This window comes from Acomys minous, assembly GCF_964271855.1.
Source record: "Acomys minous genome assembly, chromosome: 9".
NCBI lineage: Eukaryota > Metazoa > Chordata > Mammalia > Rodentia > Muridae > Acomys > Acomys minous.
In genome coordinates, this window is record NC_140490.1 from 16020974 (window position 1) to 16041200 (window position 20227).

The 20227-nt window shown below is 47.6% G+C and overlaps 1 protein-coding gene across 4 annotated transcripts in view; it reads right to left on the reverse strand.

The window, feature by feature from the left end:
• FRMPD2 (FERM and PDZ domain containing 2) overlaps window positions 1-20227 on the reverse strand; it is a gene marked incomplete at its 5' end in the record, with an annotated part of 120797 nt that overhangs the window by 71210 nt on the left and 29360 nt on the right. For 3 of the 4 annotated variants that reach the window (XM_084793899.1, XM_084793897.1, XM_084793898.1), the window contains 10 exons: window positions 2072-2227; window positions 6312-6450; window positions 7015-7162; window positions 11704-11878; window positions 13201-13272; window positions 14540-14675; window positions 15408-15492; window positions 16867-16999; window positions 17402-17593; window positions 19432-19497. In XM_084793899.1, coding sequence (XP_084650025.1) covers window positions 2072-2227; window positions 6312-6450; window positions 7015-7162; window positions 11704-11878; window positions 13201-13272; window positions 14540-14675; window positions 15408-15492; window positions 16867-16999; window positions 17402-17593; window positions 19432-19497 — 1302 coding nt within the window. The remainder of the gene's footprint in view (window positions 1-2071; window positions 2228-6311; window positions 6451-7014; window positions 7163-11703; window positions 11879-13200; window positions 13273-14539; window positions 14676-15407; window positions 15493-16866; window positions 17000-17401; window positions 17594-19431; window positions 19498-20227) is intronic. The other variant, XR_014781416.1, reaches the window with a different exon arrangement.

Below are 20227 nucleotides of genomic sequence, written 5' to 3' on the forward strand. Positions count from 1 at the left end.
GTGTCAGCCACCTGTGTGACTCCACGCATGAGATTCTACCCCTAATAAATGAACGGAAATACAGTCAATGGTGCATATAGAAAAATAATTCAGCATTGCATAGTGGGACTGTTTATATGGCAAAGAACACAATGCTGGGTGGGGGGGTATGTATTGATTCAGAGTAAGTTTTTAATTTTTTGCAATGTAGAATTATATGAATATATAGAAGTACTTAAGGAATATATGCTCACTTTAAATATATATGTATATATACATATATAAATGCATGTAGAAGTGTGAATATATCAAGATGTAAGTGTGCTCATTCTCTGAGGTGGCATGGCTGGGAAATGCTTTCTCCATATTTGGGAAAAGACTTTGACAAACTCACACTGTGATACAGATGCTCCCCGTGGGTGCAAAGCTCATCCTCTTCAACTCTCTGTATCAAGGACAGGCAGCCTACACATTAGTCATTGTGTTAGGCCACCAACAGGAAGGATGGGAGGCAGAGACTGTCTCCACATGAATGAACATTGCATGCAAATGATCAAAATCTGCCCGATGCTTTTTGTGAAAGATAGGAAGAAAAACGTCTTCAGCCTTTCGCTTGTTAAGATGGTAGCTATTTTCATAGTTACTTTTCATAGTTCGACCAGTGGAGGGAGGAATGCGATGGAGTCAGGCACAGGGAGCTGGGCTCAGGACAGGTTGCAGGCAGCGTTTACCCCACAGTACTGACCTGCAAGGATGACAACCTTGGTCTCAACTCAGTTCTCTAGTTCTATGGCCACTCATCTTCTGATGGCTTTGAGGTCGCCATACATTCCTCCTCAAAAGAATGCTCTTGACCGGGAATATGTGTGAGACTGGACCACAGTGTGTGTGTGTGTGTGTGTGTGTGTGTGTGTGTGTCTGTGTATCTGTGTGTGTCTGTGTGTGTGTGTCTGTGTGTGTGTGTGTGTGTGTGTGTGTCTGTGTGTCTGTGTGTCTGTGGGTGTCTGTGTGTCTGGTGGGACACAGACAATGACATACTCACTGGCTGTCCCCCTGTTAGGGTTGGGATCATTTTCCTAGGTGATTGGCCAAAAAGAAAAGGCCAAACCTTATTTTTCAAGTTCTTCTCTTAGGCATAAATTCTTTTGTTATCTTCTTAAAAGCAAAAGCAAACAAGCAGACAAATATATGGACAGGATAGTTTGACCCAAGTTCAGAGGCTTAACTAAATACAGAGAAATGTGCATATGCCCATGCCCATGCGTCCCTTAGAAGGACTGTTCCCCAAGTCTGGAGATCCAGCCACATGAACCTCTTCTAAAAGACGCTCTGCTTTCCTTCACACACACACACCCTGCTCATGAGCCTGGAGAGAAGAGAGGCTACGTTCTCTTCTTCCTGCCAGTCACTGGCATTGGGCCTGTTCTCTCTGCGCATATCATAGTGTGCCCACTGCTAGATACACAGTTGTTATCCTGAGACCTGGGACCCACCAGTGACAAAGAACACATGCTCCTTGTCTTCATTCCCTATGGCATGTGGCCGACACTGTGGAGGAGGCAATAGAGCGAGCGAGGCAACCATCATTGTTGGCGCTGGCGTCATGGGTGCTCTCCAATCTGTGAGACCAAAGTCTGCTGCTTTAAGGTGAGGAGAGAAGAGACAACAAAAGGGAGCTGCGTCCTACACAGCTGTGCTGACAGCTGCCCAGAAGGCTGCACACAAGGAGTCTCCCGATAGCTCCACCCAGCTTGTTACCTAGTTCTCTACCTCATCTGCATCCTCTGCATCATCTAAGAGGTCTCCCTGCCCACAGGAGAGTATCACAGACACGTCTCTAAGGTCAAAGCAAGCCCCTGTGACCCCTGGCCTAGTCCAGCAGATCCTATTCCTCTGAGGGGGTCATTCCTAAGACCACCTATTGCCAGAAGCTTTCCCGTGTTGCTCAGCATGATGAAAGAGTCTTCTTTTTGTGGGTTGAGCCCACTCCTTGCAAATTTGATCCCTTCTGGTTGCTAGAAATGGCTGCAGAGAGAATGGCTGACTGCATTTCCTGGACCCTTGACCTTTCTCAAGACCCCAGAGGCCTCACCTCTAAGAACTCTAGCTCAGCATCCTCTCCCCACGGTGCGGAGCTGAGCCGGTGCATCTCTGAGACTTCTACTTGGGCCCGGATTGCTGTCATGCGCTCTATCAGCCTTGCCGGGATGTAATCTTGAATTCGGAAGTACGCTTTACCCTCCACCTGCTAGGAAGACAATGCAAAAGAAAGCTTAGCTAGGAAGCCTTCTGGCCACTTCTAAATAGAAGAAAAAATGTGAAACCACATTTCCAATAGCCTGGGACAAGGATACTCTGTTGAGCTGCCTCTGGGACTTAGTGCTGGGTTCTGTATTAGAAATGGGGCCAAACAGCAAGGAAGTCTCAGCTATGACATCATCTCCATATAGGACCATGTCTAGGGAGACCAGATCCCGCCCCCACCACAGACCTCAACCTTTAGCAGGTCTGCTACTCAAGAAGCTGACACTACAGTCCCTCAGGAGAGGCTAAAAGACTGGTGTCACTTAGTGCCCAGGACTGGGTTCCCTCAACACAGATGTGGAGACAAATAGAAGTATGGGGAAGTTCACAATGGTACAACCTACAGATCCACTGGGGGAAAAGAAATGAAGAAGACAGCCCTAGGTAGTGGGGCACTTACCCTGTTTCTTTATTTCTGATTCAATCTATCCAATCTCAAGGCACCCCTGCCGGCCTACCCCTAGGTGAACCACTGTGCCCCCAGCTTTGGTAGTAGTTGTCATGAGGAAGGAAGCTGGTGTTGGGAGGATCTGGCCGCTATTCAGAGGGTGGGTGTGCCAGTCTGATGGGGTTCAGAAGAGCACGCCACCGTGTCCACCACACCCCACGTTCACGCTGTGGCACAGGTCTATCGACACGTGGCCATAGACTGAGAATCCTGGAGTTCTCCATGTGACGAGGCTGAATCAGGGTTCAGATCGAAGGCACAAAATAAAAAATTAAAATTACAAAAAGAAAAGAAACTTCTCAATGATCTACTGAATTTAAAAAAAAAAAAATCATGTTGGATTGGCCAAAATTCAAAACACTGACAACACCAAGTGGTGTTGGGAACAGAAGCGACAGGAATCCGCATCCGTTGTGGGTGGGGGTGGAAAATGGTACAGCCACTTTGGAAGACAATTGGTCAGTGGCTCACAGAATTAAGCAGACTCTAACTGAGGGCCTGGCAATCAACCCCAAGGACCTGAAAACCTATGTCCACAGAGAAAGCTACCATGGAGCCAAGACTGTAGCTCGGTGGAAAAGTACCTGCAGGAGGCCCTAAGTTAGATGCAAGCACTGAACATAAATAAATAATTGCATATGGTTCTTAATCGCAGCTTTATCCATAATTGCCAAACTTTGGAAGCAAAAGCTGTCTGGGGAGTAAGTGGGAGAAAATGGTACACCTGGGCAATGGCGTGCTTTTCAGCACTAAAAAAAGAAGTGGGCTAACAAGGAAAAGAAATGAAGGTTGCTTAAATGCGTGTTACTAATGGACATAGGCCTATATGAAAGGTTGCATGCTGTCTCCAAATATGAGCTCTCCTGCTACAGATATGGTAAAGAGATGACTGGTCGCCAGGGGACAGACAGGCAGAGAGCTAACAAGGGGAGCACTTAATGAATTTTACAGCAATGAGACTACGCTGTGATACATGCCCTTATATATTTGTCAAAACCCATACAGCATATGATACCGGGAGGGAACCCCTGTGTAACTCCAATGATGACAACCTGTCAGCTTCCCTCTTTTAGTGGATTATCTCCGGTACTCTGTCACAGTGACAGAAAGTTGACTAACATGCATCCTGAAAAAGAAAGTTTATTAAAACATTTAGGGAAGGGGAAAGGCATATAGGATCTTTGTCCCTGCCTTTCTCCCAAAGAACATACCTAAGGGAAGAAGTCATCGTGGAACACAAGAACTTGTGGCATTTGTAGAAGAGAACAGCTGGGTACAAATAGTGTGATGAGCATCATAATTAGCTCTTATATGGCACTATCAGGGGAATGCCCAACAGAGGGTCCTGGATACGTGATGGGTGTCCCAGCCCCATGGAGTCATAGTATGCAAGCACTCCAGGTCCACAGCATCCTCGGGAAGGCTACTCACCGTGTCAGGAAAGAGTGCAGATGGAGAGGAGCAATGACTATGGCTGTATAAAATCCCCACATGTGATCAGGCTGGAAGAGTCTGTGCCAGTGGAATGCTGCTCTGCTGTGATGGTGTGATTAAGGAGATTTATTTTTATACTAAATTGCCTTTGTCTCCCTCTTTAAAATGCAAATGCAATCATGTTACTTTCCCTGCTTAAAATTCTGCAGGGGTGCCTGTCCTTCACAACAGCAGCTTTCTGCTTTTCCCCTGCCACCAGAAGCATTTACAAAATATAAGCCCCTAAGCAAGACATACCAAGTCCTCCCAAGTGTGACAGGTGCCACCCAGCCAGCCCCATCACCTCATGAAATACCTAAAACCTCTTCCTCTTGCCCACCTACAACAGAGAAGGGCTGTCCCTTTTGAAGCCTCCCTGCTGTAGTTAGAATGGTAAACGTCCCCTGGAGGCCAAGGGGTTGCAAAGCCCTTGGTGCTATTAGAAGGAAGTGGAACCTTTAAGACAGTGGTTCTCAAACTGTGGGTCATGACTCCATTGGGAGCCTGAGTAACCTTTTCACAGGGGTCACATATCAGAGATATATCAAAGGGCCATGGCATTAGGAAGGTTGGGAACCACTCCTTTAAGAGGTAGCTATGTGAGAGAATTTGCGTCAGTAAAGGCACTCCCTTGAGACAGTGGGACACCAGACTCCTCTCCTCTCCTTCCTGCTTGCCTTGAGGTGAGCAGCCTTCTATCACGATTTACTGTGTCACCACATCCCAAAGTGACAGAGCCACTGACCACGATTAAAGCCTCTGAAGCTATGAGCCAAGTAGATCTTTTCTCCTTATAAGTTGACAGCCACAGGTATTTTGTTATGCTGATGGAAACCAAGAGTGCTGCCCTAATGCTGTTTGAAACACCCAAGCACAGAGAATCAAGCACAAGAATGGGTTCTAGGTGATAACAATGTGTCAAAACAGGTTGCTTGGTTGTAACAAACATAGTAGTTTGGTTATATTGGGATTTAGGGGGGAGGAAGAATATACAGTGTGGGCAGGAAATCTTTGTATCTCCAAGGTAATCTTACTGTAAAACTAAAACTGCTCTATAAAATAAAGTTCATTGACATTTTTATTGAAGATAGTTTTTCATACAATATACTCTTAGTACTGTTTTCCCTTCTCCCCCACTCCCCCTCCCATCCTCCCCACTTCCCCACTTGCTCAAATCCTTATTTATACATGATTCTGATGCTAGAGCCAAGAAGAGCCACTGTTTGAGAGGACATGCTTCCCAGTAAAACTCCCACTGCCTGGCACATGTTCAGACTCAAATTTAGACTTTAACCATTAGTAGCCATATAAGCTACAGATTGTCCATCTAGAATATTTGGCATCAACTTGCAGTGTTCATGTGGGTTAGATGTTTAGGTCAATGGCAGGTAGAGTGATCTCTTTACAAAGGCTGGCTATTAATACTGGTGATGGTGGCGATAAAATCTCAGTAAGCCACTGCTTTGGTCTGAGAGATTCCCCAAGGATCCAATGTGGATAGTCTTGATCTCCAGTGTAGTGCTATTGGGAAATGATGGAGCATTCATGGAAGAAGAACTAGTGAGGGTCATTAGATCGTTGGAGGCTTCTCTTCAGCAGGGACCATGGAACCTCAGACTCTCTCCTTCTGACTTTGTATTTGGCACTGTGAGTTTCCCCCAACATGTTCTCCCACTATGAGGTTCTGATACCTGGCACCCTCATCAGAGGCCAAACAATGGGGTAGCTCAATCCTGGACTTTGAGCATCTAAACCTATGAGCTAAATAAACCTTTTCTCTTCGCAAGCTAACTTTTGGGGTACATCATTGTAGTAGCATAAACTGACTGACACAAAGAGGGATGTACTAGACTAGAGCTGCATTACAAAGCATGAACTTGGTATGTTTCTCCTCATATAATGCAGAGCACTGAAAGCTATTCAGTGAATGCTGGCTTGATAAATGAATGGGTGTGTAGGTTGGTGGATGGAGATAGTTGGTCCCAGTCTCAGCAGTAGATGCTAAACAACACTTCTTAAAAGCAAAGCCTCTATATTCCTAACAGTCTCAGCATCCCATGGTCATCTTTCCAGTGGTCCCTCCCAGAGGTCCCAGGTACCACTCTACCTCCTTAGGATAACTGCCAAACTCAGCCTGCAGGGCAAGGACCCCCAGTTGCAGCAGTGTCTCATCGTTGCAATATAGTCTGTCTTCTAAAATGTCTTTCCGAAGCTGCAGGTAAAACTGATGCCTTGTCAGGCTGTGCCTGGCAAAGAAACACAGGAATAAAGACAGCTTGGATGCTGGGAGCCTGGAAAGCACTACACTATAGAGGTCTGGGGAAATGGATACAAAACCCATCAGAAACCAGAGAAGAGAGACTAGTGTGGGTTCATCCTCCTCCTGATGAGGGCTTCTCTATAGCAGATACCCTTGAGGATGTAGTTCAAGCCATAAAACTGATATTCAGTTAGGTGGTGTCTTTAGCAAGCAACACACAACAGAGATGGTGAACTGACATCAAAGCCAATGCGTGCTCCTGGATCCCTCACCCCCGAGCTATGGAGCTGTGCATGGCAGGGACTTAGGGAAAAGAGAACTTTAATGTTGAGTGGACCGTGTTTGAAATACATGGAGCAATTTCTCATTTTGATAGGGCCTGCCTCTGAAAGACATTTTGTCCTTTTGATTCTATTACATCAGAATCCCATGGATGGAAATTGACCTTTCTATGCAATCTATCACTCCTCCTGCCTATCCATTGCCTGCAATGCCAGCCTGGACAGGCACAAACCCTTTAAGGATGCCAGAAATAGGCTGTGGCACTCACCGGAGCAGCCCATAGTGACTGACAAAAAACTTTATCCGCAGAAAGAGAGTTAAGGTGTCCATGGAACCTTTCGAGTGCTGCTCTTTCCAGCCTTCTGGAGCGACTTTGCACAATCTGGTGTCCGTGTCCAGGAAGAAGAACTCTTCACCTGGGATGGAATAGAGTTTGGGAGAAGAATCTATAGGAAGTCCCTCATCCCCCAAGATCCATCCCTTCAGCTCTGCTCAGAGGGGTGGGGTATAAACTGCATTGGTGCAAGAGAAGACAGAAGGTCCTTTAAGTATCTGGTAACAGGGGACTCTTGCAGGGGCCATAGGAGCTGAGAGAAGGAAGCAAAGGAAAACGAGATATATATACTCACTTATATCTGGACACTATCCCAAGGGGCATGTCCCATGAAAGTTTTCACTTACCAAGAAAGTGGGACAGAGGGGAGGACATCCTATTGGGACTCTAGGTGAGAGAAGCATGGGAGAATGGGGAAATAGAAGGATCCAGAGAGTCCTAGAAACCTGCAAGAAGAACATTATGATGGGCAGATCTGGGCCCAGGGGTCCTGATCAAACTATGGCACCAGCCAAGGACAATATGTGCAGTAAACTTTGAACCCCTACCCAGATCTAGCCAATGGACAGGATATTCTCCACAGTTGAGTAGAGAGTGGGATCTGACTTTCACACAAACTCTGGTATCACATATTTGACCACATCCCCTGGATGGGGAGGCCTGGTGGCACTCAGAGGAAGGATAGCAGGGTACCAAAAAGAGACTTGATACCCTATGAGCATATACAGGGGGAGGAGGTCCCCCTCTGTCACAGTCATAGGGGAAGGGAGTAAGGGGAAAATGGGAGGAAGGGAGGAATGGGAGGATACAAGGGATGGAATAACAATTGAAATGTAATATGAATAAATTAATAAAATATATTTAAAAATAAATAAATTGGAAAAAACACACAATTACAGCCAGCCTTCCATATGCACAGACTTTGAGTCTGCAGGTTTAACCCACCAGATATTGAAATAATTATTTTACATGTACTATATATGTACAGGCCTTTTTGTCACTGTCCCCTATATGATATAGCATAGCACCCATTTGGACAGTGTTCACATTGAACTGGGCACTCTGGGTACTCTAGAGACATGGAAGAGTGCACAGGAAGCATGCACACACCACTTCCTTTTATTTAAGAACATCTGCAGATTTGGATATCTGCTGGAATCCTATAATCCATTTCCTGTGGATGCTGAGTGACAACTGTACTTATGATGAAGAGCTGTCACTTAGCATCTGGTTTCCAGCTGTCATCTTGTGACAAGGGAATGGAGGGTGGCGTCCCTGCCACATGCCACACATCCTTCTGCATCAACTGGACCATCCTGCACCTTCCAGGCACAGACACATTACCTACCTACTAAGTGTCCGCATACTCCTCCGACTCATCCAGTGAGCCCCAGCATCCAGAGGAATGGTACTCATGACTGAGCTTCCATCTCCCTCCCCTGCTCCCCTCTCTTGCTGTGTGTGTATATGTCTTTCCTTCCCTCCCTTTATCATCCTTTCTCTCTGCCATGTAAGGACTTGGGAGAGGGATTTCCACTGTGAATCAGAAGGCAGGTCCCTACGAAGAACAAAATCAGCCTACACTTTCATCTTAGAATTTCAAGATCCCAACTTTGAAGGGGAGGGGTGGAGCCTACTGTTTAAGCTACTACATGACTTTGCTGTAACAGCCCAAAGTGACCAAGGCATAGATAAGAACAGCCTCATTTGCAAGTTCAGGGCTTCAGCTCCTGCGGAGTTGATCCTCCAGCCCACCTGCATGGAAGGTTAGATCAGTCCAAACTACTGAATACTGTCTCCACCTTTCTCCTTGAAAAGCTGCTCTCAACCGAACTGGGCAACAGAGGCCCCCAGGATTCCTGCAGGTCAGCCCTTGCCTGACATCCCATCTATGCCAAGCTGTCTGCTCCTGTACTCCACCCTCCAACCTCTGTGTGTAGGACAGCGGTTTGTCTGGGGTGAGACTCCCACTGCAGTTAGAAGGTGGGGCTTTTAAATTAGCCACCAGCCTTTGCTGCCTGGGGAGTACACGTGAAGAGGCAGGTAGATGTCCAGTTACTTCTAACGGCCATCACTCAAAGCCCAGCACTCCGCCTTTACTGCTGAGTTTGACTCCTCAACCAACACTCACTTTCCTTTAAGTTGAATTTTCTCCAATGGTAAATGGTTTGTGAATAGTCTGGTTGGCAAACTCTCCCAAGATGGTCTCTACCCAGATCCGTAATTACCTCAGGAGGCCCCTCCATAAGCAGCACCAGAAACTCAGGAATCATCCCCATAAAAAGCATATTAGCACCTCCTTGATGGAAGACAGATGTTGCATTCACCTAGATCTTACTTTTTTCTTCATTTAGTGTATTGAGCATATATGTGCATGTTTGTGTATATGTGGGAGTGCATGTCTGCATGTGCCTATAAAGGCCAGAGGAAAATCTTGAGTGCCATTACTCAGACATCATCCAGTATTTTTTTTTACCAAGTCAGGGACTCTAGGTGGTCTGGAACTCCCCCAAGTAGGTTTGATTGGCAGAAGCAAGCCCCAGGGACCTGTCTCTGCCTCCCAAGAACTGGGATTACAATGACATACCATGACACTGAGATTCTTTTGTATATGAGTCCTGGTAATCAAACTCAAGTACCGTTTACAAGGCAGGCACATTACCAACGGGCCCATCTCCCAAGCCCTGGTTTCTACTGAGATTATATATTGCTAAAGAGTAAACAGACTCAATAGGTTGTGGGGAAGGGGTGCTTTCATGCCTAACAGTAATAATTAAGTAAGAAACTGTTAATTTGAGAGGTGAGGCATGGGTGGGGTTGGAGGGAGGAATGGAATGGGATAAGTGACATAACTAAATTTTAATTAAAATGGTTTTAAAGATAAAGTGATTTGAATAGCTCCTGGCACACAGCAGGCACTTAAAAAGAATACAATGCTTCGTAGACCAGGCTGGCCTTGAACTTACAGCGATCTGCCCGCCTCTGCCTCTTTAAGTGCTGGGATTAAAGGTATGTGTCACTTCATCTCAAGCTATACCACTCCTGGTTGTGTACCTGAAAGATGTTCCAACATACAACAAGAACATTTGCTCAACTATATTCATAGCAGCTTTATTCATAATAGCCAGAATCAGGAAACAACCTAGATGCCCCTCAACCGAAGACTAGATAAAGAATTTGGGGTACATTTACATAATGGAATACTATTCAGCTATTAAAAGCAAAGAAATCTTGAAATTTGTTGCAGGTGAATGAATGGAACTAGAAAAGATCATCGTGAGTTGGGTAACCCAGAGTGAGAAGGACACACATAATATGTACTCACTTATAAGCAGATATTCGCCATATAGTACAGGATAGCCACACTACAAGCTAAGGATCAAGGAAGACCCTAGGAAAGATGCTCAATCCTCATTCAGAAGAGCAGCTAGAATAGGCATTGGAAGGGCTTGAAGAGAGGGAACAGGACAGGAGCCTACCCTAGAGGTCCTCAGAAAGATTCCACCCAGTGGGGAATTGAAGCTGAGACTCACAGCCAAACGTTGGGGCAGAGCACAGGGTGACTTAGGGAAGAGCTGGGGGGTGGAGGACCTCCACAAAGAGCTCCACAAGGAGAACAGCAGAGACAACAAATCTGGGCTCAAGGGGACCTATCGAGACTGATGTACCAACCAAGGACCATGGATACAGAGGGCCTAGACCCCTTGCTCAGATGCGGTCGATAGGTAGCGCAGTCTCCGTGTGAGCCCCATAATATGAGGAGTAAGGGCTGCCTCTGACCCTGTTGCCTGCTCATTGATCACTTCCCCCTGGTGGCGTAGCCATGGCAGCCCATAGAGGAAGAAGATACAGTCAGTCCTGATGAGACTTGATAGGCTGGGGTCAGATGGTACGTGAGGAGGGCTCCCCCTTTCTGAGGACTAGGGAAGGGAGGGAGGGGAGGGTATGAGGGAGGGAGGGTGGGACTGGGAGGAGATGAGGTAGGAGGGCTATAATCGGGATGTAAAGTGGATGCATTTAAAAATAAACATACACACACAGATAGAATACAATGCTTACTAAAAATGTTTTAATTTGTTACAAAGGTTAAACTGCATCAGTCATTACCTACACAACGTCACAGAATTGGCTGTTCTTTCTGTTTGAAAGTGTGGTCCTCATGAGAACTCTGGAGAGACAAGGGTACTGCCACCAGCCCCACTGTGTCACACTAAGAACTCACAAAAAGACCCTTCATGAACAGAAAGGCAGAAAGAAGTATCAAAACCATTCTCTTAGGAAAAATTAAGTTGGGTTCTTCGGAGCCAAGGTACAATATGCCAGCAGCACCCAGATAATTTAGAAATGTTTTTAATATTTGTGTGTCTAACTTCAGAACACTATAACTGATCAGACCTGGCCAGCCACTAACCCACTTCCTACCCCGGTTATTTCATAACAATCTGTGTTCATTTGACACTTTTCATGCAGGTACCCAAAGTACCCCCTGTGCTAACTTGTGTCGAGGTACACCAAGTAAGATGTCCCAGGATCAAGTAGCTTTTTGAGAGGAACAGAGTTCAGGCACTCATGTACATGGGTTCCAAGAAGCTCAGATCAATAGCGTCCCAGGGAAACACCTACCTTTCACATAAGCCAAGCCAAAGTAGGTGGTCTCCCCAAGGTTGACAAAGGACATGACAGCACTGAAGACAGATCCTGCTGTGGATTCCATGTCACACTTCACCTCCAGACACTGACCGTTCAGCAAGACCACACAGAGGTCTCTGAGAGCCAAGAAGGATTTCCCTTTTTTGGTCTAAAAACAATAAGAGTATCAATGCTCACTACTAAGACTTAAAGTCTTTAACCTGGGTCAGTTGCCAGGCTAAGCATGCTCTATGCAATAGCTCATGGAATTGTCTAACTTCCCATAAGATGAGTACAGTTTCTCCCCCTATCAGCAGATGAGAAGCTGGTGCTTAGAGACAACGGGGGACTTTTCCAGGATTGCACAGTTGGTAAAAGGCAGAAGAACGTGGACCAAGCTCTGAGCTCTGAAGACTCTGTGGTCAGCGATATGGGGGTGGGGGGTGGGGTGGGTAAAGACTGATCTATCTCCTTCCAGGGTTTTCTTCAGACTCACTCATGAGTCATACACCCCTGACTGAGCCAGCAGAGCGTTTCCTCATGTGCACTTCCCTGAGCTACAGAGAAGACAGGCATAGGGGTGCCATATGAACCTGGGAAAAGAAAGACATCATCCCAACCTTCCTAGAGCCCTGCCTTGAAAAGCCCCAAAACCAAAAGGCAGCACTGCCAGACAGGGTTTGCCAGATAGGCATCTCGGCTCTGGGAGGCCAAGGTGGGAAAGGCCCTCATCCTATAGGCTCAACACTAGCTGAGTGCCTCAGGCACCAGGCTGGGCATGAGCTATGCGGGTATGTGCTGGGCTAAGTGGGTAGCACATCCATATGGTGTTCTCTGTCTGTCAGACCCTTTCCTCATGCCTCTCTCTTTCTCTTCTCGTCTCCTTAAAGCCATTTCCCTGGATAAAAGAGTATTTTTTCCCTCATCCTCACTTATCGTCTTCTACTCTGCTCCATTCTCGTGTGTCTTCTCAAAATTGCTTAAAGCACAAATCACTACCTGGCATGATTTTCTGTTATGTCTTTGTCTCTCTTTTTCTCCTCCCGCCAGACTGTCAGCTTCACAGTGAAAGGGCTTTTTTTTTTCCCCACAGCATATAGTGGGGCCTGGCAGAGTACCAGCCTATAGAGATACTCCACAGCTGAATGGGGAGAAGGCTGGACTGGGAGTAGGCGGGAGGACAGAAGCCACAAGGAGGAGAATGAGGGCAGGAGTTGGAGGGCCACGCCCTGGCAAGGGTCTGGATGGATGAGAGCAATGGAAGATGATAAAGTGGAGGAGAGGAAAACAGTTTCTACAGCTTTGAGGAGACAGCATGAGCAGAGATGGGAAGAAGAGAGGAAGAGAAACACGGGGGACTCATGGGAGAAGAGCCTCGCCCAGGGGCGTTACCAAGACGTCCTCAGAGGACTCTATTTAAAGTACAGTCAGCCTTGAGTTGGTTTGGCTTGAGGATTCCTTCCCATCCCTCCCAATCTAACCAGTACTTACCACAATGGATCCAGGCAAATGTAGAGTCACCGGGGCCTCTCCAGCCAACAGGATGAACTCCAGTCTGGAGAACTGAGAAAAAGATCCAGAATCGCCAAAGGGGTTAGAAGAGGTGGAGGAGATTCTGGGCTTGGAGCTCATCTCTTTCTGCCTCCCAGGGAGCTCCCCTCCCCCATCCAGAAACAGGTTCCAGATAGGATATGGGCAGAGACCCTCGGCTGTCTATCTCAGCAGAGGCCTAACCCTGAGGTGTTGAGCATGCTGACCCTCGCTGGATGCATCGTTAGAGGTTAACATTCACACGGCAGTGTGGAATCTTCATGTGTATGGAAAGCCTAAAATGAGCTGGGTGTAGCGCCACACACCTGTAATCTCAATACTTGGGATGGTGAGGGAGAGCATCAGAAGTTTGCTGAGCTCCACAATAAGACCCTGTTTTAAAAAAAAAAAAACCTTAAAGAAAATGAAGAGCTGAGGAGGTGTTCAGTAAGTGCCACATGCTACATGGTGACCTGGCACAGTGGCCTGCACCTATAATGCCAGCGCTGGGGAGGTGGGAGCAGGAGGTTCCTGGGGTTCACTGCTCAGGCAGTCTAACTGAATTTGATGTGTTCCAGGTTCAGAGAGAGACCCTGCCTCAAAAAGAGAAGGTGGTGAGCAACTGAGTGCAACCCTTGACACTGATCAGCAAGCTAACTGCCCCCTGCTCCCGTCCCCTCAGCAGAGCTCTACCTGCCAATGAAAAATCCACAGGAAATGTAAACAGACTGCAGGCATCACCCCATATCTCTATGTCCCATTAGCTTGGCCTTTGAGGCTGGGCAAGTTGGTATGGCTGCTCTTTGGCCTCAACGCCCCTATATTTTCCCAATCCTAGCACATCCACCCCCGCCTCCCGCTTGCCAACAAGAAAGAAGACTCACATTTTACTATCCACCTGCAATCCCAAGAATGTTCCTGCCCAAAGGGCCTCTTACAAGTGCACTCTACCTTGATGGCTCTCTTACATGCCACACTGTGCTGTTCACACACACACACACACACACACACACACACACACACACACACACACACTCAGCCTCAAGCTTCAGAAGGGGCAGGCCTGAAACCAACATCAGTTCCTACACAGTATCTACTACACAGCCAGTCAGGGTCGGGGAGGACTGAGTGACACCTAGCTTCAAGCGGCCAGGTTCAGATTTCTGCTGGTACAGGTCTATGAACCCCAGCCCAGCATCGCCTGGTCCTGAATCCCCTGCCTGTATTCTCCTTCTGTGTTACGGGTCTCAACTGGGAGCATTCTTGACAGCATCCTCCAGCTCCAGACCCCTTTGCTTACCTTTCCCTTCCTTTGCAGGAAATTCCCTGGAGAAGATGTTGCTGGCTGTGAGCTTTCTGCTTCTGTCAGGACCATAGGCCCGGAGCCACACCGCAGACCCTCCTCGCAGTCACAGGGACCTGCTCCTGCGAAAGTGCTGGCCAGGAGTGAGGAAGGGGGAGGTACTTGATGAGGCATCAGTCCTGCGTTACCTCCCACATCGTGAGAGGTTACATAGCCTCTTCTGTTGGTGAAGCTGGGACCCTCAGAAGTTAAGGCTACACAATCACAGAGTGAGGAAAGACTTGAGGTATACAACCACATCTCCTCCCTTACCCCAGGATTCTGCCTCTGTGCTCACCATGACCCCAAGATCCATCTATCATGACTCTGACTTTGTTTTTGAAACTTTAGACATCCCAACAATACACAGTCACGCACCACCCTCTGATGCTTTGGTTCATAGCCGGCCAACTGCATGTGCCACAGGGTCCTGTGACACAATAGAGCTGGCAAACTCCTGTCATGTAGAGAGGCCGAAGCCATCACGGTGTGCACAGTGTGTCATGTACTCATGGGAATTTGGGAGTAACAAACCCAGTCTCCAGGAGTGAAGCCAGCCTCTCCAGTCTGCAGCTGGCCCCAGAGAGGCCAGGAGATTTGGCTGAACCTCCACTGAAATCACCAAAGCCCAGTCGCAAGCTCTGAGCTACTGTGGCCCGCAGCCATTGTGCTCAGTGGTCATTTGCTATGTAGTAGGCAGGATGTGCCTAGGGATCACCGCCGAAACACCCAGACTCCTGTTGTTCCATCTCTGGGCCTGAATGGGATTCCCAGAAGATATGGGATTCTTGACAACACACCGAGCTCAGGGTAGCAGGAGACTGACCTGTTAAGGAAGCTGCTGCGACTGTGTGCTGTGGTGCTCCAGCATCGCTCCAAGGAGCTCTGCGTTTCTGTGCTCCTCTCTGAAACTAATAAAAGAGCAGGGCGGGTAGGGGTGGAGCAAACAAAGAGCTTGGCTATAGGGGATAAGCAGCCCGGAGTGTGGATGCCGCCACAACCGATCAGCTGTGTGCCCTTGGTGAAATGTCTCTGAGCCTGTATTCTCAGACTCCAAATGGAAGTCACAGTCACAGAGTAGGGAGGGGAGTGTAAGCCTAGTGACAAAAAGCAAAGTAGTTCCTTAACTTAGGAACAATGAACAGTTTAGATAAAAAATACATAAAATTAGGTCTGGCGGTGCACTGTTGTAATCTCAGTTCTCAGAGGTTGAGACAGGGGGATCAAGAGTTTGAGGATAGAGTATGAGATTCCGTTTCACAATAAATAAGGCAATGAATAGGGTGTGATGGTTAAAGCTGACAGGCCTGACAAGATCTGCGCCAAAGCTCTGGGTTCATCTTGAGAAACTTCTTAGCTTGGTTTAACTGAGACGGGAAGATCCACCCTAACTGAGTCTCACCATCCCATGGGCCAGGTTCCCAACTAAATGAACACCACATAGCAAGCTGAGGACCATAGTTCATCTCTCTCTCTGCTTCCTGTCCGCAGGTGCAATGTGACCAGCCGCCTCAAGCTCACGCAGCATGACTTCCTACACCATGGGTCGTATCCTCAAACCATGAACAAAACCAAGCCCTGCCTCCTCCAGGTGCTTCTGTCTGTTATCACCTCACAACCACAAGAGACACAACTAAAACATGACTTGAGTTCAGATTGTTGGAAACCAGGTAAAGGCGTATTTGAAGTTTATTGTAGAAGACACTCAATATACCTAAAGTAGTAACAACAAAAAAGTCTTTTATGAGCTATTTGTCATTCCACTTTGACGGTCATTTCTAAAGCCTTTTTCTGTTTGGGGCCTGGAAAGATGGCTCAGTGGCTAAGAGCACCGACTGCTCTTCTGGAGGCCCGAGGTTCCATTCCCAGCACCTACCTGGTGCTTCATAAGCATCTGTAGCTGCAGTTAGGGAGGATCTGGTGCCGTCTACTGGCCTCCACAGGTGTCAGGCACGCACATGGTGCACAGACACACATGCCAACAAAACACTCATACAGAAAATAAAACCTTTTTCTTGCTTTTCTAACTTGCTCTCATCAATTTGAACAACCAGCCTTCAATTTAAAGAGCTAACATTTACTATAGTGAACTCTATTAAACAGTTAAAACTTTACTAGGCACAGTGACCCTCGGCCCAGGCCCAGAGTGTTTGCTGGGAGTGCGGCATTTGTGAGGGAGCTCTCAGTGTCTATAGCAGGGATGTCCACACTCAGTGCAGGGGGCAACAGAAGCAGCACCTTGAGTGGCCTCTGTCCAACCAGGAGTGCTCAGGGCCTTCACTCACCTCTCCGAGGCTGCAGACCCTCAGAGGCCCGAGCTCCAGGGCTTTCGCTGCCAGCCCGCTGAAGCCTGCTCCTGAGAAAGCAACTTCTGCTCTGCTGCTCGTGTGTACTTTCCTCCACAACTCTCCTCTCCACCTGAAGGAGGATCGAGGGAATAGCAAATCAGCAACAGATCAGAAGACTGCATTTTTTAGCAACACATGCAGGCTACCTAACCTAGTTAGTCCAGCTAACTAACTCTTTATGGGCATTTGCTAGATACGTGGTCTAACACTGAGACCTTGATTTTTTGTTTTGTTTTGTTGAGACAGGGTTTCTTTCCATAGCCTTGGCTCTCCTGGACTCACTTTTTAGACCAGGATGGCCTTGAACTCACAGAGATCCACACCTGCCTTTGCCTCCCAGAGTGCTAGGATTACCAGCAAGTTCCACTGTGCCCGGCTTGCCCTTGAAGTCTTTATTTAATTTCTTTTTAACTAAAATGTGGCCATGCATAGCCATGGCTACCCAGTAGGAAAGATGGGTTCCATAACTGACCTCGGAGATGGTGCCCAGCACCAAACCCACCAGCCGACTGACATGGAGACTGGCAGGGGCTGGGTACACAGCCACTTCTTCCTGATGAATCCGGCAGGCCTCCAGAACTGCCTGCAGTGGCCGCCGTCTCTGAGGCTGGTCTTCACACATGGCCAGCAGGAGGGAGTGCACAGGTTCTTGAAGCTTCAAGGGCTGCGGAGCACACACTGGTGAGAACATGCCAGGAGGAGTGGCTGCTGAGGGGCACCAAGGCCCAAAGGCCGCAGGGACACCAGAAAACACAGTCATCACAACCTGGTCACATTTGCTTTTTCTGGAGCCGACATCTGATTGTCAGTCAGGCCACGCAATGGCTTCTGCATCATACAGTACTGTTCTATAATCCTAGCTCTCCTGATCAACTGCAAGCTTGGCAAGCTGATGGAAAGCCTTAACCTGAGCCAAATGCTTGGCCACACCAGTAGTCAGCCACACATATACCAATGCAAACACACACACACACACACACACACACACACACACACACAAGCTGGGGGGGGGGGCGGGGGGTCTTGTACAAGTACTCAGGGAGCCTTGTATGGTACCTGTCTTCACAGCAAGCAGGCCACCATGTCAAGTGTTTACACAACTCACTAGAGGCCACTGTGCCCAGCACAGTTGCTCTTCATCCTCAATACCTTACAGATCCCAGTCCCACACAAATGTTAGAGCGAGAACAGCTAAAGATCACAAGGGCTTAACCTCAGAAAACACAGGACCCCACAAGTATGCAAGCAAAAACCTGACCTGGGCAGACCTCAAACAATAGCAAGGGTTAGGGACAACATAGAAAGTCTTCTCAGGTGGCATATGTACAAAGGCAGAGGAGTACAGGTGAGCTGGTGCAAATGGGCAGGTAGATGTAAGCTGGTGTGTGTGTATGTGTGTGTGTCTGTGTGTGTGTGTGCGTGTGTGTGTGTGTGTGTGTGTGTGTGTGTGTGTCTGTCTGTCTGTCTAATTGGAAAGGGCTACAGTAGGGCCTATGACAGAGTGGCAATGTGCAGCCCCAAGATGGAGCTTAATAGAGCATTAAGCCAAGCATGGAATTGCAAATAATACATCCATAAGATAAGCCTTGGGGCTGCCAGAGAACCAGCAGACAGGAGCAGAAGTCAAATTCTGGAGTCCATGTTCCCTGATGAGATGTTGAAATACAATCATGTGGGCAGCAGCTGGCAAGTGGGGGGGACAGTCTTGCCTCATGCAGGATGAGTTGTAAATAGTTTTCTGCTTAAGAGAGGGGAGAAGGTGAATAAGAAAGGGAGGGAGAAAGAGACAGGGTGGGTTGGTGAGAGGGGAGGGAGGGCCCTATGGCCAGAGTCAATGGTGCTTTTATAGCCTTAGTTTTTAAAGGATTCTTATGATGTCAAATGAAAATGCACGTTCGCACCCACACATGGCATGGACACACATGCACAGACACACATACACAAACATGAATGTATGTATGTGCATGGTGCATGTGCTCATCAAATGAATTGTGCAAGATGCTTTACCCCACAAAGCTTCTATGTTTTGAGGCTTGCCATAGTCAGTAACAAGGTAGTGTAGTTCTGAAACCTCTTCAGGAGGAGACACCGCAAGGTGCACTGTGCCTCAATTACTGAGCACAGAACCCTTTTCTCTTCTCTGAGCAGCAGTTCACTTCGGGAAGGGCTGATTCTAAGAGCGTTTGAGAGAATACATAAATAACCGCCTTTCTTATATATGAAATCCTCTAGCTTGCTACTTCCTCTGGGCAGAGCAGACACATGAATCTTGCATTGACTCCCAGTCCCAGCTGAGGTCTGCTTGGAGTGTCAGAGAAGACGCTGAAGTTGTGTATGGACTCGGGAACACGTTATGCAATTGGCTGGCAATGCCTGTGTAAGGCTTTGGACAGAAGGGCAGTGACAACCACACTCAACGCTTGTGGCCCAGCCCAGGGGAGAGGTACTAAGCTAATCCAGACGGGTGACCTGGGAAGACATAAGCCATTCTTGTTTACAGACCTGGTTTGGTGGAACGCGAAATCCCGCTGACCAATAGAGAGTCGTCCCTAAGGAATACACATGCGTCTGCCCAAGAGAAAAACACATGGTTACAAGTCAGGCAGGAGACTGCCCAGTCCAGCAGCCAAGCACAGTCCAGCTTCACAAGCAAGGGCTGGGAATCTGGCTAGCCCAGCACCATCTGCACCTCCTTAACCTTTGCTGCCGCCCACGCTGCAGGCTAGAAATCTGTTTGCTAGCAGTAACTATGACTCCCAGTTTGGTGAAAAATAAAAGAGAACATCTGGTAGGGTGCTTCTGGAAGAAAATAAACAAAACAGAAAGAAACTTTGGCTTTACTGAGAAAAAAAGAAAGAAAGAAAGGAAGGAAGGAAGGAAGGAAGGAAGGAAGCAAGCAAGCAAGCATGTGATTCGTCCCACACTTGCCCTATTGTTTCTACCTATAAAGTACATAATAAGGTGGAACAACAGCAGCCACCTTGGCCACAGCAGCCACCTTGGCCACAGCAGCCATCTTGGCCACAGCAGCCATCTTGGCCACAGCAGCCATCTTGGCCACAGCAGCCATCTTGGCCACAGCAGCCATCTTGCAAACATGTAGAAATAAACACAAGGAGCAAAGTAGATTAGACATATGTGTCCTGAATCCTTGTTGATACCAATGAGCTGCAACCCATACCTAAATTCCTCCTTAAATAACTAAAGACTAACCAACTAACTGTGGATCTGGCGATTGTATTTTAGGTTTTCTGCTTCTTATAGCCAAAGCTAGCTGCACACTACATGATATGGGTCA